Source organism: Sus scrofa, chromosome 9 (assembly GCF_000003025.6).
Source record: "Sus scrofa isolate TJ Tabasco breed Duroc chromosome 9, Sscrofa11.1, whole genome shotgun sequence".
In the NCBI taxonomy this organism is placed as follows: domain Eukaryota; kingdom Metazoa; phylum Chordata; class Mammalia; order Artiodactyla; family Suidae; genus Sus; species Sus scrofa.
In genome coordinates, this window is record NC_010451.4 from 124,118,342 (window position 1) to 124,139,806 (window position 21,465).

Genomic DNA, 21,465 nt, shown 5'->3' on the forward strand with positions numbered 1-21,465 from the left:
CAGATATCACTAGTTCAGAGGAAAGCTATTTTTGCCTTTTAGATAGTGGGGCATGTTTCTCAGCAGTCAGCCATCTACTGAGTCCCTGCTCTGTGTTCAGCACCATGATTGACCTGAACACAGGAGTCATTAAGACCTGACCTCTGCCCTCTGTCCTCAGGGAGGAAGTGTTTATTTTTTTTCTTAGGGAACTGAGAAAACATCAGAAGAGTAATTTGATGTATCTTCTATGATGTGTGTATTCTTTTTTTTTTCTTTTTACTGCCACACCTGCCGCATATGGAAATTCCCAGACTAGGGGTTGAATCAGAGCTGAGCTGCTGGCCTACACCACAGCCACAGCTGCAGCAACACCAGGTCCTTAACCCACTGAGCACTGAACCAGGCCAGGGATCAAGCCCCCAACCTCACAGAGACAATGTCAGGTCCTTAACCCACTGAGCCACAAGGGGAACTCCCCATAGTCTTTTTCTTTGCAAGATTTTGCAACTGCATTACCAGTCTGTAATGCACATTTTAAAATAGGACTGTTATATCTTTGGAGAGGAAAAACAGTATCATCCAGTGGGCTGAACTCTGAAAGAGAAAGGACATCTGCAAGTTTCTCTATTAACAATTATAGTTTATCAAAATGAATTGCTCATATCTCCTTAGCAAGTTGGTTTTTTATTATTTGTTTTTTATTGTACTGACAAAGTTTGAAGAAGAATAAGATGAAATATACAGCTTACCTCTGTCAGAGGTCTCTACTTTGCAACCTGGGGTTTTCCTGGTAATGACGTTTATCATTAAATTGGGCTAACTCTTGGGGGGGAGCAGGGCAGGAGAGCACACAGAGGAGTAGTTTATTTAAGTCAGAATCAAAGAAGTGATACACACCCTAAAGAGGAAAGGGGGTGCAGATATCCCCCTGAGTGAGGAGCACACCAGAGAGGTAATTTAAATCACTTCTGGGCCAACTCTTTAGTGGTGTATCACTTGGCAGATTTGAAGAGTTGTTATCCTCTAGTATCTAAGCTATAGATGAATATCATATATCAGTTATTCCAGGATGGTTATAATAGTGTGTTTTATAACAAGAAATAGATATTTGGTCTTTGTCCTATTTCTCTCACAGAGCTCCTAAAACCCTTGGAATTCCCCAAGAAGAGAACCACAAAGGAGATTCTTGTTATGTTAGTGAGGTGACTTTGGAATGCCCCTTAGATGGGGGAGAGGTGCCAAAAGGACCAACCACTTGAATTAGGGGGTTAGAACTTTCATTCCCAGGCACCTACTTTAGGGAGGGGAAGGGGTTAGAATTTGAACCCATCATCAATGGCCAATGATTTCATCCATCATGCCCAGTAATGAAAGCTTCATAAGAAACACAAAAGGATGGGCCTCAAAGACTTTCTAGGTTGGTGAACACGTGGAGGTTGGTGTGGGCAGTGTCCTCACACTCAGGGCCCTTTCCCCAAGCCTTGCCGTATGTACCTCTTCCATCTGGCTGTTCCTGATGATAGCCTTTTTCAAAAAACACGGATCTGATAAGTAAAATGTTTCCGAGTTCTCTGAGCTACCCTAGCAAATTAATTGACCCAAGGAGGTGGTTGTTGGAATGGCCAATCTATAGCCCATGTGTCAGAAGCACAGATGATAACCTGGCATTTGAAGTGGGCGTAGGGGACTAGTCTTGTGGGACTGAGCCCTTAAACTGTGGAATCTGACTCCATCTCCAGATACATAGTGTCAGAGTTGAGTTGAATTGTAAGAAACCTCCCTGGTGTTTGAGAACTGCTTGTTGGTGTGGAGAAACCCCCACACTCCCACACTTCCGAATTGTGATCCATGGTCTTTTTTCTTCTTTTAAAGGCCCAACATGCAGCAAAAATAGGAGCCGATGGCATTGCTGTCATTGCACCTTTCTTTCTCAAGCCCTGGAACAAAGGTAAGTAGATCTGTCTAAAAGCCCTGTGCCTCATGTGCTCCACTTCTTTATGCCTTCATTCCAGATAGTTGTATTTAACTCACGAAAGTAGTTTTTATGGACTAGAGGCATGTAGTTGCAATGGTACAGTAGTTCTCCAGAATATTTAGCCTCCCTGGATCCAAAAAAGAAAAGGTTCCATTAAAGGACTTCAGCTCTTTTGCCAAGTAATCTGATTGGATCATTCACCAAGCCCTGGGTCAACCTACAGGTGCCTGTGTTTGGGTCAGGTGTCCGTTTCTTATCCAGAGTGTCAGAGTCACATGACACTGCAGCAGCCCAGATCCCTGCCGTGGCACAGGTCCAGTCCCTGGCCCAGAAACTTCCATTTGCTGCAGGCATACGCCTCTCCCAAAAAAGAATTTTCAGCTTCCAAAAAGGATGGCTGCATTTCATTAGATTCATTTCTTACTGGGAAGAGCCCATGTTTTACACTTGCTTACACTGTGACTTTTCCCGTGTTCTTTCAGATAACCTGATTAATTTCCTGAAGGAGGTGGCTGCTGCTGCCCCTGCTTTGCCGTTTTACTACTATCACATTCCTGCCTTGACAGGGGTAAAGAGTAAGTACTGCCTCTTTCCATGTTTCTTTCTCTTCGCCGCTCACTTCATACGCTATTTCACTAAGGACCCCCTGCTCTGCCCCACCCCACCCCACGTCACAGAAGTGTAAGTCTATTGATTAGATGGTTCGAACTGCCCAAAATAAGTCGTTCCTACAAAAATAAGTCAGCCCTTACCAATCATTGATACTGCCTTATGATGGAAGATTTTAAGTATGAAAGACCAACTGACCCCAGGCCATTCTAGCAGATACCTGTGTCTGTCACACACACCTCTCCTTCTCTCTCTCTCTCTCTCTCTTTTTTTTTTTTTTTTTTTTTTGGCCTCACACAGAGTATGCAGAACTTCCAGGGCCAGGGATCAAACTCACACCACAGCTGCAGCCTGAGCCACAGCAGTGGCAACATCGGATCCTTAACCTGCTGTGCTACCAAGGGAACTCTGCACCCTCCTTCTCGTGTGGGCAGACATAACCTGTAGGCCCCACTAGGACAGGGGCCGTGTCTAGTTTGTACCCTCCTCTGTTCTCAGCGCCAGACACATAGGACAGTACTCCCATCGTTTCTCGCTTTTCTTTTCTCATTACTATACTTCGCCAGTAAGAAGATTGTTGCCGTTAGATGCAATTTCTTAGGGGGTTGTTTTTCTTCTCATTTCTTTCTAACTTCCTTAAAAGAAAAAATAGAAATTGTGCCTTGTGAATATCCATCTATTGTCTTCAAGGAACAGAAGGCCTAGGACTCTAGTTTGACAAGGACATAGGACCTAGGAGGCAAGAGCAAGTGATGATGTCCAGTCTGCGGTCAGTTGCAGCTGAGAACAGCCCCTGGCAGCTCAGTGCAGATATGCGGGGCTAGATGAGTTATTCTCTGGTATTTTCTCGATTTTCTTACACGAATGAGACATTTATTTTATTTTATTTTATTTTATTTTATTTTATTTTTTTGTCTTTTTACCATTTCTTGGGCCGCTCCCGCAGCATATGGAGGTTCCCAGGCTCGGGGTCTAATCGGAGCTGTTAGCTGCCAGCTCTGCGCCAGAGCCACAGCAACGCAGGATCCAAGCCATGTCTGCAACCTACACCACAGCTCATGGCAACGCCGGATCGTTAACCCACTGAGCAAGGGCAGGGATCGAACCTGCAACCTCATGGTTCCTAGTCAGATTCGTTAACCACTGCACCACGACGGGAACTCCTAGAGACATTTACTGTTTTGAGCAGTTCGTGCGGAAGAGTTGTTGGATGGGATTCAGGATAAGATTCCCACCTTCCAAGGGCTGAAGTTCAGTGACACGGATCTCTTAGACTTCGGGCAGTGTGTTGATCAGAATCACCAGCGACAGTTTGCTTTCCTGTTTGGGGTAGATGAGGTAAGCCACCCCCTGGCACATCCCAACAGGTTAGTTCCCCTTCCAAACAATTCACGTAGCTGCTTCTCTCGAAGTGTCTTTTCTATTTTCATCCAAGTAAATATACTCTTTGTCTGTTTCTGATCAGCAACTATTGAGTGCTCTGGTGATGGGAGCAACCGGAGCCGTGGGCAGGTAAGCAGAGCTCATGTTCCCCGAGGATTATAAACATAAAATCCCCCAGAGAGGCGTTCGTCACCCGAGTAGTTGGTTTTCTTTCGTGAACCCCTTTTCTTATAGAAGTTGCCTTTCTTTGCCACATTCTCTTAGTGAAAGGGAATTAAATAGGGCTTCGCAGGTTGTTAGTGACGCCGTCACTGTTATAAGAAGCCCCTGTTTCGGTTAGAGGCGAGGCATACGAGCTGAGAGCATGCACAGAACTTCCTTGTCAGAAATGATGTGGCTGCAAATAACAGAAACCCATTCAAACCAGCTGATGTGAAAAAAGGTAAGGTATTATAAAATACTGGGTACACTTCATAAAACGTGAGAGGAGGAAGTGCAGTGAGGCCTCAGGGAACATGGGAGCGTGAAACTCCAAAGTTCTCAACTGCCATGGCAGACCGTTCTCCATCTGTGGTCCTCTGGACATCTCTTTCTTTCCCACCCTTTCTCTCTATCCAGAGAGGCTTCCTCTGCTTCATCGTGTACGTCGCCAGTCCTGGCGCCCAGGCGGGGCAGCTCAGGATATCCCTAGATAGCACTGCCTGGGCAGGGGTCCATGGAAAGTCCAGTCAGCTGCAGGTAGAAAGGTAGACTCATACGGCCCGATGTCTGCTCAGCAGAAGGCTCAGGGCCATTCGATTTAGTGTGTCCAAATTCACCTAATTCATTCAAAATGTGCCTGCAGGCAGTTTGATTGAAATGTTTGCAGTCGCTGAAAGTGTACCCCTCTTTTGAGACATAGTTTCTTCACAGCAAACTAGAAACCACACCTACCTTGCAGGGCTTGGAAAGGATTAGATATGATTTAGGGGAAAAAAGGAACTAGTCTCTAGGTAATAATCAAGTTGACGAAGAATTTGGGATTTGCTCCTTTTATGGTGGTGCTCCACCCCCCACCCGCCCCCCCGTTCCTCATCATCAGGCCTTTAGGACCCACCTCAGATACTACACTTTATCCACTGTTTTTATCTGGAATTCTGTGTGTGCCCGGAGCAGGTGTTGTCCTCTCTCACTCCTTACGCCTCCGTCTTTCACTCTTCTTTTTTTCTCACTTTACCCTTTTTCTACTTGTCTCCCTTTTCTTTATCCCCTTTGGTGTTCTCTGCCTCCTCTGCTCGCTTAGTGATGCTGGAAAACTCAGAACCGAAATCACCTGATGCTTTAATAGATTAGGACCTAAAAATAGACTTTTGGAAAGCCTGGTATATGGTTCCCTTTTAAGCAGCAGTGGGGCTTGAGGATGGGAACCTTCCTGAAAGTCGCAGGTCCTGCAGCATGTGCTCTTTGTTCCCTCCCACCCCCCAGTACGTATAACTACCTGGGAAGAAAGACAAACCAGATGTTGGAGGCTTTTGAACGAAAGGACTTCTCTTCAGCCCTGAATCATCAGGTTAGTTTTCTTTTCCCTTCATAAAAATCACAGCCTTTCGTCTTTCCTACATGAGATGTTGTGTTCTGTCTCGTCAGCATTCCTGCCATACCTGCCCTCCTTAAAATTGCCTCGCTGCTTCTTGCCATACTTTCCTTCTACGCCTTCCTTTTTTTCGTTTCAATCCAGACCTATCCCCATTGTCCGTGTTCCGTCCTTGTCTAATCAGGGCAGGCCCCCTACGAGGATGCCCCTCTCTGTTCCTCCTGGAAATGATCTCATTCCTAGTCTACGTTTAACGTGTTTTTATGACTGTGAACTAATAATAATAGCTTTCTGGGGAAAGGATGACATGCCACCCCCCTTGAGGACTTCACACCTGTGTCACCAGAGTATATAAAGAGCTGCAAAGCTGGCAGTCTCAAAGCAGGAGACTTAATCCAAAGTCAAAGCAGGTCAGTCCTCTTTGCCCTGGAAATGTGCTGAGAATTGAAAACATCTACCAGGCAGGAAACAAGAGCCGAGTATGTGATCCAAAAGGAGACCCTGGGGCTCTGAAACACGAAGAGAAAAGCAGCAGGAGCTGATGCATTTGAGGAAAACCCCCCGAGGGAAATGGCTGCTGTTACTGTGCCAGCACAGACTGCCTTGCCGTGCACAGAAGGAAGAGAGCCTCACCAAAGGGTAGAAGCAGCCCCAGCAGCTGGTAGTGTATGTGCTTTGGATAAACAGAAGGAGGAGGAGAGAGAAAAAGGCCTAGGCACGACAGAAAGACTTTTGGAGGCACAGGGACTTTCAGGATCATAAAAGTGGATTATCTCGGGAAAATGAGTAGGAATGAAAAACCTAAGCAAGATCAGAGCAGGTCATCAGTCCCCATAAGCTCAGATAAGGGATCTTTTGAACAGGACGGGCCACCATGAGGGCAATCAGAAATGACAGAGCAGAAGTCACAAAGCATCCTGGAGGTCAGAGGGCGTGACCTGAGCTCCAACCCAGAGAGGACAGGAGGAAGCAGTTGCCAGGTGTGGTTAATTACATTCCCAACCCTTTAGTCCAGAACTAATTCTACTTCCTACTTAAAGTTTATTTATTTACTTATTGTCTTTTTAGGCAAATGGAGGTTCCCAGGCTAGGGGTCGAATCAGAGCTGCAGCTGTTGGCCTATAGCAACTCGGGGTCCGAGCCCAGTCTGCAGCCTACACCACAGCTTCACGGCAACACTGCATCCTTAACCCACTGAGCAAGGCCAGGGATTGAACCCACATCCTCATGGATGCTAGTTGGGTTCGTTAACCACTGAACTATGACAGGAACTCCTACTTCCTACTTAAGGTTTAAACAGCCTATTTGGTTTTCACCTTTTTTCAGCCCCACGCCAGGTGAAGCTAAGAGCAGGAACAGGATAAGCACTTAGGAAGCTAGGTCAACTAGATTAAGCATCAGCAAGACTGGCTTAAATTAAGATATGAAGTTTGAATTGTGCAGACTTTGCCATCTATTTTCATTTATGGTTTTCTTTTTCCGAAGTTTCGCAGAAAAAAAAAGTTATTTCTGAAAATTTCAACCTGTTCTGAGCTGATTGACAGGAAAATCATAGGATGGAGTAAATTGTGAAGTGGCTATGATGTGGCCCCTTCCACTTTTATCGATTGGTTCAATTTCCATCTCTTTTTTTTTTTCCCTTTTGGTCCCACTCAAATAAACCATCTCACTCAAAACAGTGTTGGTAAGGAGTTGTTTACCACATTCTCTGTTTCTTCTTGCAAGTGTGGATAGGTTTCATTTACTAACATGCCAGGGGCCAAACTGAATGCATAATTTCTTTTTTTTCTTTTCTTTTTTTTTTTGTTTTTTTGGCCTTCCCATGGCATGTGGAGCTCCCTGACCAGAAATGAATCCGAGGGAGTTTCGACCTACACCACAGCTGCAGCAACAAAGCAAGCATTCTTAACTCACTGCACCAGGCCAGGGATTGAACCCGTGTCCCTGCTGCTGCAGAGACACCATTGATCCCGTTGTGCCACAGTGGCTACTCCAGAATGCATAATTTCAATAAAGCCGGTATCTGCAGTTTGCAGACAGTAAAAAGTTAGGGTTAAACTTTCTCATTCTCAGGGACTTAAATGCTATCTGTTTACAAAGTGAAATGACACGAGTACGAAGATACTCCTTACAACATTGTTTTTAATAGCAAATGATGGAAACAGCCCAAATATCCACCCATAAGGATATAGTTAAATACACTATGATTGAGTTATTTAAGGAATCATAAATAGCCCTTTAAAAGGATGTGACACTTTTATATGCATAGATCTGGAAAGATGTCCATGATATATTAAGTGTAAAAAAAGTAGCAGAAGAGAGACTTATAAAGTAACATGACATAGTTTGTGTGTCAGGAGAGAAAGAATAGAGACACATATGTTTGTGAGGCTCTGGATATTAAATTCTATTCAGCATTGAATTTTTTGTTACTAGTACACAATCAAAACAACATAAAAGTAAAATGTTATTGAAAATGCATCCATTAATGAGATGGATGAAAATATCTTCCCCCCTCCCCCCGCACCTGTGGCATATGGAAGTTCCCGGGGCCAGGGATTGAATCTGAGCCTCAGCTGCAGAAATACTGGATCCTTCAACCCACTGTGCTGGGCTGGGGATTGATCTTGTGCCTCCGCAGTGTCCCGAGCCTTGCAGTTGGATGCCTGACCCAGTGCACCACAACAGGAACTCCCAAAACCAGCGTTTTGAACTATGGGAACTTTATTTGATTCCCAGAAGTGTTCCAAGGCAGTGATATAACTGGTATGTCTTCATTTTTTTGAAAGTAGGAGGACTGTGAAAGGGGAAATATAAAAGGAGAACCTTCACCTCCATTATGTGTGTTTTTATTCGGATCAGTTTTAGCAGTAGCACTTAGCTCCACCAATAGAGCTTCTTTTTTTCAGGGACCCATTTCACAAAGTTTATATGTATGAACAAAATCCCACCTGATCCTGCAAGGCTTTCAACCACCCTCACTTGGATGTTTTTCCCTGCTCTAAGAAATCTTCAGAAAACTAATGTGTGTGGACTTGTAATTTGTCTGCTAAATTCTTTAATTTTTTTTTTTTTTTTTTTTTTTTTTTTTTTTTTTAATGGCTGCACCCGTGGCATATGGAAGTTCCTGGGCCAGGGATTGAATCCAAGCTGCAGCTGTGACCTACACCACAGCTGCAGCAACACCGGATCCTTTAACCCACTGCACTGGGCCGGGCATAGAACCTGCACCTCCACAACCATTTGAGCTGCTGCAGCGGGATTCTTCACCCTGTGTCACAGTGGGAATTCCCTAAATTCTTTAAATTTTTATCACACTTCGGTAGTACTGACCATAGACTTGTTTGTTCCTTTCCAGTTTTGCATTCAAAGATTTATCAACTTTGTGGTCAAACTAGGTAAGTTTCCTGCTCTGTCTGCTTCTGGAGAGTGTAAAAGAAAGCTGACTTTCTCTAAAGGTTTCAGAGAAAGCAAGGAGGGACTTTCCTCGCTTTCTCTGAGGGCTCAACAAAACACGTTGTAATCTGTTGCAAGCAGTTTTATTCCTGTTACCAGCCTTCAGGGTCAATCCTATAAAATGATGACGTAAACCTAGCTGGAAGGTCTCTGGCAACCGTCTATAAGTCTCTCTCCTGCATTTTAGCTCTGCATGCAACTTCCCCCTCGATGCGCACACCATGTTCTTAATTCCTTTCTCCTTCACCGTCAGTGCCCTCTCCCTTTACTTGCTTCTGCTCATTAAAATTCTACTACCACACTGTGGCTGATGGCAGCCTAAGTGTTGGAGGAAGGCAGTTCAAATATGGATCTTACTAAAAGGTGAATGATCAACAGCGCTCCCCAATGTTTGCCGTTTATTAGCACATGTATGTAAGCTTAGGTGGATGGAGGTTTGGATAACACAGCAAGGAAATACAGTGAGTTGCATAGAGAAACCTCTCCAGGGGTCTCCTAGGTCTTATCCCATAACAAATGACAAATGCCACCATTCACTCTACTTTGGCAAGAGTCTGGCCCTTGCTAAAAACCTGGGTCAAGCCCAGGGAAAGTTTTAGGTTTATTCTTGGCACACTTCCTGCCTTCCTTTCAGAGCCTTTTTGCCTCTTCCTAGCAACTCTTCTCGAGCCCTAAAACCCTATTATGTATTATGCCCCTCATTCTCCAGGGCTTTTGACGAGCTCTCTATCCTTCAAAACAATGCTTCCCGTTTGTTTTTCCACTTTGATGATTTTTGTTATATTTGTGTACCGCTAGTACTATTATTACCAATTCTTATTCCCTTGTCCTAAGCAATACTTTTTCACAAAATTGTAGGTTTCATATATGCTCCTCGAGTGTATTCGAGAAGTTATTAAACTATTAAATTTTTTTAAGAACGAAAAGTTTACCTGTATGTTAGGCTCACTTTGCATACTAGCTGTGATACTGCAAACGTTTTTTGGTATTTTTTGCTTGTTTATTAAAAAGTTCTTTAATATTGATGTATTGTAATACATTAACAATTTTCCAAAAAGTTAAAAGTCAAAATAATAATAATATGGCTTAGTGTGAAAAGTTTGAAAAACAGAAAATAAACAGAAAACAGAAATTACATAGACTACTAGCTTATAGAAACAACCATTAATTTTTTAATTAAGTAATTAGCTTATTTAGTCGTTCATTTATTACAGTAGGTAGTGTAACCTAGTGGCTTAATAGTACTGAGCAGGAACCAGAATGTCTTCTGCAGTTTCATTTTCATTTCCTGGCTCTAAACAATTCTGCTATAAATACCTCCATATCTGAAACTTAGCAAAAGAAAGTTACTTCTCATACCTTGGATAAAAAAGCAGTAGCCAGTTAAAAAAACAAATACCTTTCTCTCTGGGCCGCATTCTGGATTAGTTCCTTAGGTCTACTTCAGAATCACTAATTGTATCTTTAGCTATGCTTTCTACTGTTTAGTTTTGCTGATTATGTACTTTTCATTTTCAGTATTTCTTTTTGGCTTTTTTATTTTTTTTTTCCAGATCTTCCCGTTCTGTATTTACATGCCCTTCTCTTAGCCTATGGTTTCTTTCTATGCCTTCTTCTATCTCTGTGAAATGTCTTTGTGTCATCTGTTCTCAGGTTGTATAATTTCTCAGTCATGCATTTGCTGGCTCTCATGCAGTTTTTTTTTTTTTTCCCTCATGTGCGTTATAATTTTTAACTCTGAAATCATATATTCAGAGACAGTTATTTTCCAGGGAATCCATTGTTCTCTAGTTTGTAAGGAGTCATATGAAGTGATTTTATATTTACCTCTGCTAGGACGCTATAGCTTCACCAGTTCTAACCAGTCTTTAGGTATATTTCTTCATATGGTTCCTATACCAAGCACATAATGCAGATATGGATCCAGCATTCATATATGACACAGGCTTAGGATTTCTTTTGTATACTCTTTTTCCATTCACAGCTCTAGCAGAAGTCAGACTTCCTTGCCTCCCTAACCCCAGACCAGTGGGCCGGTTTTTTTTTTTTTTCTATTGCTTTTCATAGAAGGCTGGCTACCAGTTTTACACTAGGAGTTTAATTCCAGCTCCTTGCTATGCACAGACTCAAGGCTTCATCTTGTATTCCTGCCCTAGTCTAAAACAGTAGCATTAAGTCATAAACTACCTTAAATAGTGCATTTCCCAGGGACTCCCTAGACGTGCTTGAACTAAATTCTCTCCTAGTGATAGAGTCCTGCATCATTCAGTACACAACAGTATATTCCCAAATTAGATTATCCTCATGGACCATTTTGCTTCAGATCTTCCTTTCCACTCTGACCTCTTTATTCCTGATACCTCTTATCCCTCCTTCTTGCTTTTGATGTTGACTTTGATTCTCACTTTGTTTTGTTTTACAGTTTGTCAGTCTGTTAAAAAAAGTTTCCAGCATGCTATGTGTTTAGAGCAAGAAGAGGGATTTCCTACATCCTCTCAGTCTGCCATACTGATTAGAAATATTCCCATCTTTTAGTTCCACCTTATCCTGTCATAGTAGACTGTAAGAATATAATCTCTTCTTTAGGGTGTTTGTGGCAAAGTGGACAGTCCCAGCCATGTTTCCTCATTTGTTTTTTCTTGTCTAGGTTTTGGAGTGTCACAGACCAAAGCCATAATGACTCTTGTCTCTGGGATTCCAATGGGCCCACCCCGGCTTCCACTACAGAAAGCCTCCAGGGAGTTTACTGATAATGCAAAAGCTAAACTGAAGAGCCTGGATGTCCTTTCTTTCACTGATTTAAAAGATGGAAACTTGGAAGCTTGTTAGCTAGTGCCTCTCTATCAAATAAGGGTGCGTACATTGAGATGTAATTCACCTTGAGTAGTGCATTCCTTCTCAAGGACTTTTTAGATGAGCTTGAACTAAAGTTTCCTAGCAAATGAAATCTTTATGTCAATCAACAAGTATTTAAATACCTACTACGATCCTTTAAAAGTTTTCATTTGTGAAGGGGCAAAAATTCTAAAAGGGGTCAAGAGCCCTAAGTCATTCAGTGTTTCACAAAATTTTGTGAAGAAATTTTTGCTTCTATGGATGAGATAGAATCAAGAGGAAGATTGTAATTGATTAGCTCCATCTGTCTTTGGGAGCTCCCATTATCTTGATTTCTGGTCCTTAATCCCAGTTCTTAATTTGAAAGTTTTCTAATTTTAATCTGTTAGAATGTACTTTCATTTTAATAAATATTCATTTGGAATCTAGGACAACTCTGAGCTGCTGCATTTAGGCAAGCACACTAACTTTAATGCCACATTACAACATGACAGCTATGTACAACTGTTAACACACCAGTTCTTGGCTGCTCAATCTAACTCTAGAGTATTTGCTTTCAGATTAATTGCAGTGTCAAAATTTTCCCCCAAAACATTGGGTTAGGTGAAGCCTTGGTTCAGTTTCTCTAACCTGAGGGCCTAATAGCATAGGGTGGTTTTCAGAGAACAAAGGAAAGGCCTTCTCCCAAAATGATTCTAGTCTCTACTTGTTGCTATAGAGAACTCAAAGTTGCAAAGAACCAAAGAGCTGGCACCACAAACTACCCCTTTCCTCACTGGGAAGAAAGCATCCCCCCCAGTGCCCTGAATTATCAGAAGTAAAAGCCAGTGTCCCTTCTGCACGGAGCTCAGGGGGTATTTCCCAGTCACATATTCAAGCAGTCACTTTTCAATGAAAGAAGATTTGAGGAGGACCCAAAGATGTCACTTTAGCCTTCTCTACACACCTTCTTCCCTTTTCTTTTCCCCCCTCTGGAATATACCACTGGCTATTCAGTCTCCTCTCTAACAAACCCTGGTGCATGCTTTCTAGTGGCAAAATAGTATCTAGTGTATTGATGGTCACCCCTTCATGAATTTAAACTTGACTGTTCAGTCTATTAACTACCTAAGATTTTATTTTGTTTCTTATCTAATAGTCTGCTCATTGGTAGAGGAAAAGGATTTGAAATTCATATCAGTTTAAAAATTTAAAAAAAAAAAACTTTTTCAAAATGAGAATTGGAAAATATCAGTGGATTTGGTTGTCTCTGCTAACCCTCTTTTTAATCCACCAGGTAGTTAACAGTTGTTATATCCATATCTCCTCACTACTCTATTTGCTCAAGAATGATATACACTGTTTTCTCATATTTCTCTCTCCTTTAGAAGATAACTAAATTAGAAAATGAACCACAATGGCTTATGTGAGCTTATATTTTTTCTTGTTGAAACTTTAATTTATCTAGGGCTATTAATTTCCCAAAAGAAGAAAAGTGAGATTTTTATTAGTCTTTGTTTCTGAGGGTGTTATATCGCTACTTAATGAAACTAAAGTCAAATTAGTTTTTTTAATGAAGATTAAGTATTGGCCAACTTCTAAGTAAAGAACTCTGTTTTTCTCATTTTGCTCTTTTGAAATCAGTGCTCGGAGAACTTTTAACTCGGTTAATGAGATCTCGTGAACACAAAAAGAAATATGATGATTAAACAAAATGACCAGGGCTGAGTTTAGCTTGATATATCTTAACATTCAACTCCTCAGAAATGAATGAGTATTATATAGCAATAAGTTACTAATAATGCCTTAAATCAAAAGTAAAATTTTAGAGTATTATACATTTGGTATCTTTGAATTGAATTTTTAATGTGAAAGTAATGACATGAAATATTTTATTAATCACAATACTAAAAGCTGATTTTTAGCATCTCCTTCTAGATAGAAATCTGAGATTAGCTCATTGGAGGTGGTTGGAGGGACAAAGCTCAGGGACTGGTTTTACGTAGGATCTCTTTGGGTGTATTCACAGATAGAGCAAAATGCCACAGGAGTGAAATGGGGGGAGTGGAGCAATGCTTATTCTTCCCCAGAAAGGCTGTCTGCTACAACCTGAGAGAAATTTCCTCATGATGATCTCCTGAAGGGCACAGAAAATCCCTGCTCTCAGGAATCTGAAGTCTAAGTGAAGCCTGGGCCGGACTGAGGAACTTTCACCTAGAGTGACTCTGCAACCCAAGGCCAGGGCTTGCCTGGGCTTTTCATCTGGGGAGTAATGGAGTAGGACCTACAAAACTCATCAAATCAAGAAGAGTTGGGTTCAATATATTAGGAAATAACAAACAGTATAAAATGGTTGTGTGTGAAGCAGGGTTGGCCTTGTGCTTCTGTGTATGACCTCAGGCTTATGGGTTCAAAGCCTAGCTCCACCACTTACTGTCTCCGTGGCTACAGCATGTTATTTAACTTCTCAACCATTCATTTAACTCATTTATAATATAATATCTACATCCTGAGGTTATTATGAGGATTATGCAAAATAATACATATGATGTTTTAGAATAGTGGCTGGCACATCTCAAGCACAATGAAGTGTTAGTTATTGTTAGTTATATAGCTAGCCCAAGCATTCAGTGCATGTTCTTTATACAACAGAGAGAAACATTATTTTGCTGCTAAACCTTTAAACTCAATAGCTGGAAAAATAAAGTTGAAAGTGATATTAAATCCGAGAACTGAAATTTGCATTTATTATTACTGGAGTCCAGATCATAGCATCACCTTCAGATTTTTTCCTCGGTGAAAATTTTTGACTGTGCTTCTTTCAGTAGAAGATGGGGAATGGAAAATATTCATGGGCTCTTGAATTGTCCGTGCATCACTACTTGGAACAGTGACAAACACAGTGAGAGAATGCTTTTTAAGTGATTTTAGAGGAACAAGCAGGTCAAAGAAGCATAAATGAAAAAAGTCACCATCATCAAAAGGTTTGAGGTATTTACATGTATATGGGATAGGGCGGTATCTGTGGGGGTGGGGAGACTGGGAACAATCCCCCATCCATATTGAGGGACGATTGTACTCGTATTTGTTATTTATTCCATGTAACAAATCGCCTCTTCACTTAACAGCTTAAAACTGGAAACATTTATCAACTCACCCAACCCTTCTGAGGGTCAGGAATCTAGGAACAGCTTAACTGGATGGTTCTGGAATAGAGTTTTTCTTAAAGTTGCAGTCAAGCTATTGGCTAGAGTTTTACTCAACTCCCAGTTCAATTGGGTTTGAAGAATCTGCTTCTAGATTCACGTACATAGTTATGAGCAGGCCTTTGTTCCTTGCTGGCTGTTGGCCAGAGGCTTCAGTTTCTTATGACACCGTGGCAGCTTTTTCACCCCAGAAAGAAAGATCCTCCAGCACAAGAGCTGGCACACAAGTGATCCAGAGCTCAAAATAGAAGCCACGGTCTGTCCATTAAGAGGAATGGATAAAGAAGATGTGGTATATATACACAATGGAATGCTGCTCAGCCATAAAGAAGAATGAAATATTTGCAGCAACATGGATGGACCTAGAGATTATCATACTGAGTAAGTCAGAAAGAGAAAGACAAATACCATATCATAACTCTTACATGTAGTATCTAAAATGTGACACAAATGAACTTACAAAACCAAAACATACAGACATAAAAAACTTGGGATTACCAAAGGGGACAGCAGGGGGTGGGGAGAGAAAAATTAGGAGTTTGGGATTAATATAGCCACACTTTTTTATGTAAAGTAGGTAAACAACAAGGTCTTACCATATAGCACAGGGAACTAGATTCAATATCCTGTAATAAACCATAATAGAAAGGAATATGGAAAAGAATATATGTATAACAGTCATTTTGCTGTACACCAGAAACTAACACAACATCGTAAGTCAACTAGATTGCAATTTAAAAAAAAAACCCTGGGGTTCCCTTCGTGGCTCAATGGTTAACAAACCCAACCAGGATCCATGAGGTTGTAGATTCAGTCCCTGGCCTCAGTCAGTGGGTTAAGGATCCAGTGTTGCCATGAGCTGTGGTGGAGGTCACAGATGCAGCTGGGATCTGACATTGCTGTGACGTAGGCAGGCAGCTGTAGCTCCGATTCAACCCCTAGGCTGGGAACCTCCGTATGCCACAGATGCAGCCCTAAAAACCCCAAAAAATAAATAAACAAACCCTTCCAGAAAAACAAAAACAAAAACCTTCAAGTCTGGAGTTCCCATTGTGACTCAGCAGAAACAAATCTGACTAGCATCCATGAGGACACAGGTTCAATCTCTGGCATTGCTCAGTGGCTTGAGAATCCGGCATTGCTGTGAGCTGTGGCGTAGGTAGCAGACACAGCTCAGATCTGGCATGGCTGTGGCTCTGGCATAGGCTGGCAGCTACAGCTCTGATTCGACCCCTAGCCTGGGAACCTCCATATGCTTTGGGTGCGGCTCTAAATAAAAGACAAAAAAGGAAAAAGAAAGCCTTCAAGACTATAATAGATAACTGCTTCATCTAAATTCATGCAGATGGAGAAAGTTAAGTAAATGAAAAGGCAGAGGAACTACCTCAACTGAATGAGCGAGAGAAAACCCATCAAAAAAATAATGAAACAGATTATCAGTCTACCAGACACTGAATTCAAAAAGTGGTAGTAAAAATGCTGAGGGAGTTCCCCTTGTGGTACAGTGGAAACGAATCCAACTAGGAACCATGAAGTTTCGGGTTTGATCCTTGGCCTTGCTCAGTGGGTTAAGGCTCTGGCATTGCCGTGAGCTGTGGTGTAGTTTGCAGAGGCAGCTCAGATCCAGCATTGTTGTGGCTGTGGTGTAGGCTGGCAGCTGTAGCTCTGATTGGATCCCTAGCCTAGGACTCTCCATATGCCTCGGGTGCAGCCCCCAAAAGCAAAAAAAAAAAAAAACAAAAAACAAAAAACACAAACAAATGCCAAACGAGTTCTCTACTGGCTTAGCAGTTAAGGATTTGGCATTGTCACTGCTATGGCTCAGAGTTCAGTCCCTGGCTTGGGAACACTAACATGCCACTAAAAAGGGAAAAAAAAAATGCTCACTGAATTAAGAAAGAGAATTGATCTCAGCAAAGACCAAAATCACATGATTATCCCAAAAGTTACAGAAAAAGCATTAGACAAAATTCGACATAATAAAAAAACTCTCATCAAAATGGCTATCGAGAGGAGTTCCCTTGGTGGCTCAGTGGTTAACAAACCCAACTAGGATCATGAAGATGCGGGTTCGATCCCTGGCCTTGCTCAGGAGGTTTAGGATCCATTGTTGCCATAGGCCATAGGCCGACATCTGTAGCTCCAATTCTGCCCCTAGCCTGGAAACTTCCATATGCTTCAGGTGTGGCCCAAAAAGCAAAAAAAAAAAAAAAAAAAAAAAAAAAAGGTATTGAGAGAATATATCTCAACATAACCTAGGCCATTTAACACAAATCCACACACACAGCCAATGTAATAACTCACGGTGAAAAGCTGAAAGCTTTCCCACTAAATTCAGGAACAAGACAAGGATGCCCACCCTCACGGATTCTATTTAACATAGTGTTGGAAGTCCTGGCCACAGCAGTCAGACAAAAAGAAAAGAAAGCTATCCAAATTGGAAGGAACAAGGTAAAACTGTCACTATTCATATTAGCCAAAACTAGAAACAACTAAAATGCCCATCAGCAGGAGAATGGATAAACAAACAGTGGAATATTTGTAAGATGGAGTACCATGCAGCAATTAAAAGTACTGCTACATCTACAAACTTGAATTAATCTCAACAATATATTGAGTAAAACAAGGCAGATGGGAGCTCCTGCTGGCCTAGCTGTTAAGGATCCAGCCTTGTCACTGATGTGGTGCAGGTTTGATCCCTGGCCCAGAAACTTCCATGTGCGTCAGGTGCAGCCAAAATATATAAATAAATTTTTTTTAGAAAAAGGTGGTTAGAAATAATCCAGTTGCGGAGTTCCCGTCGTGGCGCAGTGGTTAACGAATCCGACTAGGAACCATGAGGTTGCAGGTTCGGTCCCTGCCCTTGCTCAGTGGGTTAACGATCCGGCGTTGCCGTGAGCTGTGGTGTAGGTTGCAGACGCGGCTCGGATCCCGCGTTGCTGTGGCTCTGGCGTAGGCCGGGGGCTACAGCTCCGATTCAACCCCTAGCCTGGGAACCTCCATATGCCGTGGGAGCGGCCCAAGAAATAGCAACAACAACAACAAAAGACAAAAAAAAAAAAAAAAAAAAAAAAAAAGAATCCAGTTGCAAAACTGCATAATACGTGATGCCACTTTTATGAAATTCAAGAAAAGGCAAGACTAATCAATTGTGATAAAAATTAGGAGTCACTGCTGTGGTGCCATGGGATCAGCAGCATCTTGGGAGCATTGGGATGCAGGCTTGGTCCCCAACCTCGCAGGGTGGCTTAAGGATCTGGCATTGCTGCAGCTTCGGCTTAGGTCTCAACTGTGGCTCTGATCTGATCCCTGGCTGAGGAACTCCTTATGCCGTGGGGCAACCAAAAAAAAAAAAAAAAAAAAAAGAATAACGGTTACCTCTGGTTTGGGAGACAAGATAACCATGGATGTCAATATCTGGATTTGGGTTGTAGTTATATTGGAGTACACATAGGGAACCAATTGAGGGGTTATACACTTAAGGGTTCGTCTTTACATATGTAAATTTGGCCTCATTTTTTTTTTTTTTTTTTTTTTTTGGTCTTTTTAGGGCCAAACCTGCGGCATATGGAGGTTCCCAGGCTAGGGGTCTAATCAAAGCTACAGCTGCTGGCCTATACCGAAGGCACAGCAACGCAGGATCTGAGCCGCATCTGCAACCTACACCACAGCTCCCAGCAACACTGGATCCTTTTTTTTGGGGGGGGGAAGGGGCTTTTTTAGGGCCCCACCGTGGCATATGGAGGTTCCCAGGCTAGGGGTCCAATCAGAGCTGCACCCATCAGCCTACGCCACAGCCACAACATCACCGGATCCTTAACCCACTGAGTGAGGCCAGGGATCAAACCCGCGTCCTCACGGATGCTGGTTGGGTTCGCTAAGCACTGAGCCACAAAGGGAATTCCTGGTCTCAATTTTTTAAAAAATAGAAGTGACCAAAATTAGCTGATATATATGAAGATTTGGGGTGACTTATTTTAGTTTAGCTTGTATATAATTGAAAGCATGATGATCTGCTAGAGCAGTTCACCTTCTTGAGGGAGTTCAGGAAGATCTATGCTTCTATCCCACAATTACGGGAATCACTTTCTTATAGGGGATTGGCTAAAAATGGATACAAAGACTGTGGCCATCAGCTCTGCTTCCAAAGGAGGAGTTAGGATCATATCAAGAAATAATAACCATTTATTCCCCCCCCCAACTATCCTTTCTTCCCAAATATCCAGTTATCTGGGCCCTAGACCTTTTATATTAAGAACTTAGGCCTATTATAACACATATGAAATCTTAAAAAAAAAAAAAAAGGATGCAAATGGGAGTTCCTGTTGTAGCTCAGTAGGTTAAGAACCCAACTTTGTCTCTGTGAGGATTTGGGTTCTATATCTAGTCTTGTTCAATGGGTTAAGGTGCTAGCATTGCTGCAAGCTGCGGCATAGGTTGCAGATGTGGCTGGGATCCAGTGTTGCTGTGGCTTGTGGCATAGGCCTGCAGCTGCAGCTCTGATTCGACCCCTAGCCCAGTAACTTCCATATGTTGCAGGTGTGGCTGTAAAACAAAAATGAAAAATAAGGATACATGGAGTTCCCGTCATGGTGCCGTGGAAACAAATCCGAATAGGAACCATGAGGTTGTGGTTGATCCCTGGCCTTGATCAGTGGGTTAAGGATCTGGTGTTGCCTTGAGCTGTAGTGTAAGTCACAGACCCAGCTCAGGTCTGGCATTGCTGTGGCTGTGGTGTAGGCCGGCAGCAACAGCTTCGATTAGACCCCTAGCCTGGGAACTTCCATATGCTGCTGGTGCGGCCCTAAAAGGACTAAAGACAAAAAAAAAAAAAAAAAAAAAATACAAACTCATCAACTTTGAAAACAAACTTTTGGTTACCAAAGGGGACAGGGAGGGGGTAGTGGGGAGGGATGGATTGGGGGTGGGGAATTGCATATACACACTGAGGCATATAGAATGACTGGTCCCAATAGGGACATGCTATATAGCACAGAGAACTCTACCCAATATTCTGTAATAATCTATGTGGGATGCTATATAGCACAGAGAACTCTACCCAATATTCTGTAATAATCTATGTGGGATGCTATATAGCACAGAGAACTCTACCCAATATTCTGTAATAATCTATGTGGGAAAAGATTCTAAAAGAGAATGGATGTGTGTACATGTACAGCAGAAATTATTACAATATTATAAATCAACTATACTTCAAAAAAACTTTTAAAAACCAAAACAAAATAAAACAACAACAACAAAAAAAAAACTTAGGCCTTTGCCATAGAGATTTGGTCTGGTAAAAAGCTACTCTATCGTAGACAGAAGTCATCTCTTAAATACAAGCTCCATGAAAAAAGGATTTCCTGTCTCATTTACAGCTATTTCCTCTAGAATAGAGTCTAATTAAAAAGAAAAAGCCTTCAATAAACGTTTCTTTTGGAGTTCCTGTTGTGGTACAGTGGGTTAGGAATGTAACTGTCAGGGCTCGGGTTGCTGTGGAGGTACACGTTTGATCCCTGGCCTGGTGCAGTGGGTTAAAGGACCTGACATTGCTGCAGCTGGGGCTCGGATTCAATCCCTGGCATGGAAACTTCCATGTGCTTTTTTTTCTATAAAAAAATAAATAAAAACAACCATTTCATTTAATTAATATTTGAAAGAATTAGACCATATATCTACCCTTGACATCTTTATCATTTACAGTCTTCCATATCTAAGGGAATCCAGAATTATTGAAGTCTCCTCTTTTTAAATAATTCCTCTCCCCTATAATAGACATCCATTCTAATGTGTTTAATGTGTATCTTTTAACATTTTTATGCAGAATATCTAGTGTCATTTTAAATTTATGGAGTACCCATTGTGGCTCAGTGGTGACAAAACCAACCACTAGCCATGAGGACATGGGTTCAACCCCTGGCCCTGCTCAGTGGGTTAAGGATCCCGAGTTGCCATGAGCTGTGGTATAGTTTGCAGATGCAGCTGGGATCCTCTCTTGCTGGGGCTGTGGGTGTGGTGTAGGCCAGGACCTGCAGCTCCAGTTTGACCCCTAGCCTGGAAACTTCCGTATGCTGCAGGTGTGGCCCTGAAAAGACCAAAAAAAAAAAAAAAAAAAATTAGATATATGCCTTAAGATAACTTTTTTTCCCTTTTTCCTTTTCACTATCCCTGGGCCCTTAAAGTCTATATATATCCACTATCCAATTCATTTCTTATAACTGCTGCATGGGATTCATTGGTTAACATCCATTACCTTTTATCTATCAAAGGAGTTCTCAAGCTGCCTCCAACTCCAGGCCAACACAAATAATATAATAAACATATCTTACTCAAGAATTTCTTGAGATACATATACCAACTAAAAGAAAAAAATACACTGTGAGGGTTGTGAGGTATGTTTTATTCAGGGTCTTACTGGGGATTGCAGCCTGGGAGACAGCCTCTCAGCTCTGAGAAACTGCTCC

The 21,465-nt window shown here is 42.0% G+C and overlaps 1 protein-coding gene across 4 annotated transcripts in view; it reads left to right on the top strand.

The window, feature by feature from the left end:
- The window catches only part of NPL (N-acetylneuraminate pyruvate lyase (dihydrodipicolinate synthase)), a 39,284-nt gene extending 24,763 nt beyond the window's left edge, over positions 1-14,521 (top strand). For 2 of the 4 annotated variants that reach the window (XM_021102211.1, XM_021102213.1), the window contains 7 exons: positions 1,855-1,930; positions 2,440-2,532; positions 3,756-3,904; positions 4,032-4,078; positions 5,414-5,498; positions 8,881-8,920; positions 11,626-14,521. In XM_021102211.1, the coding sequence (XP_020957870.1) occupies positions 1,855-1,930; positions 2,440-2,532; positions 3,756-3,904; positions 4,032-4,078; positions 5,414-5,498; positions 8,881-8,920; positions 11,626-11,807 (672 nt within the window). In that variant the 3' untranslated portion in view covers positions 11,808-14,521. 4 annotated transcript variants of the gene reach the window in all.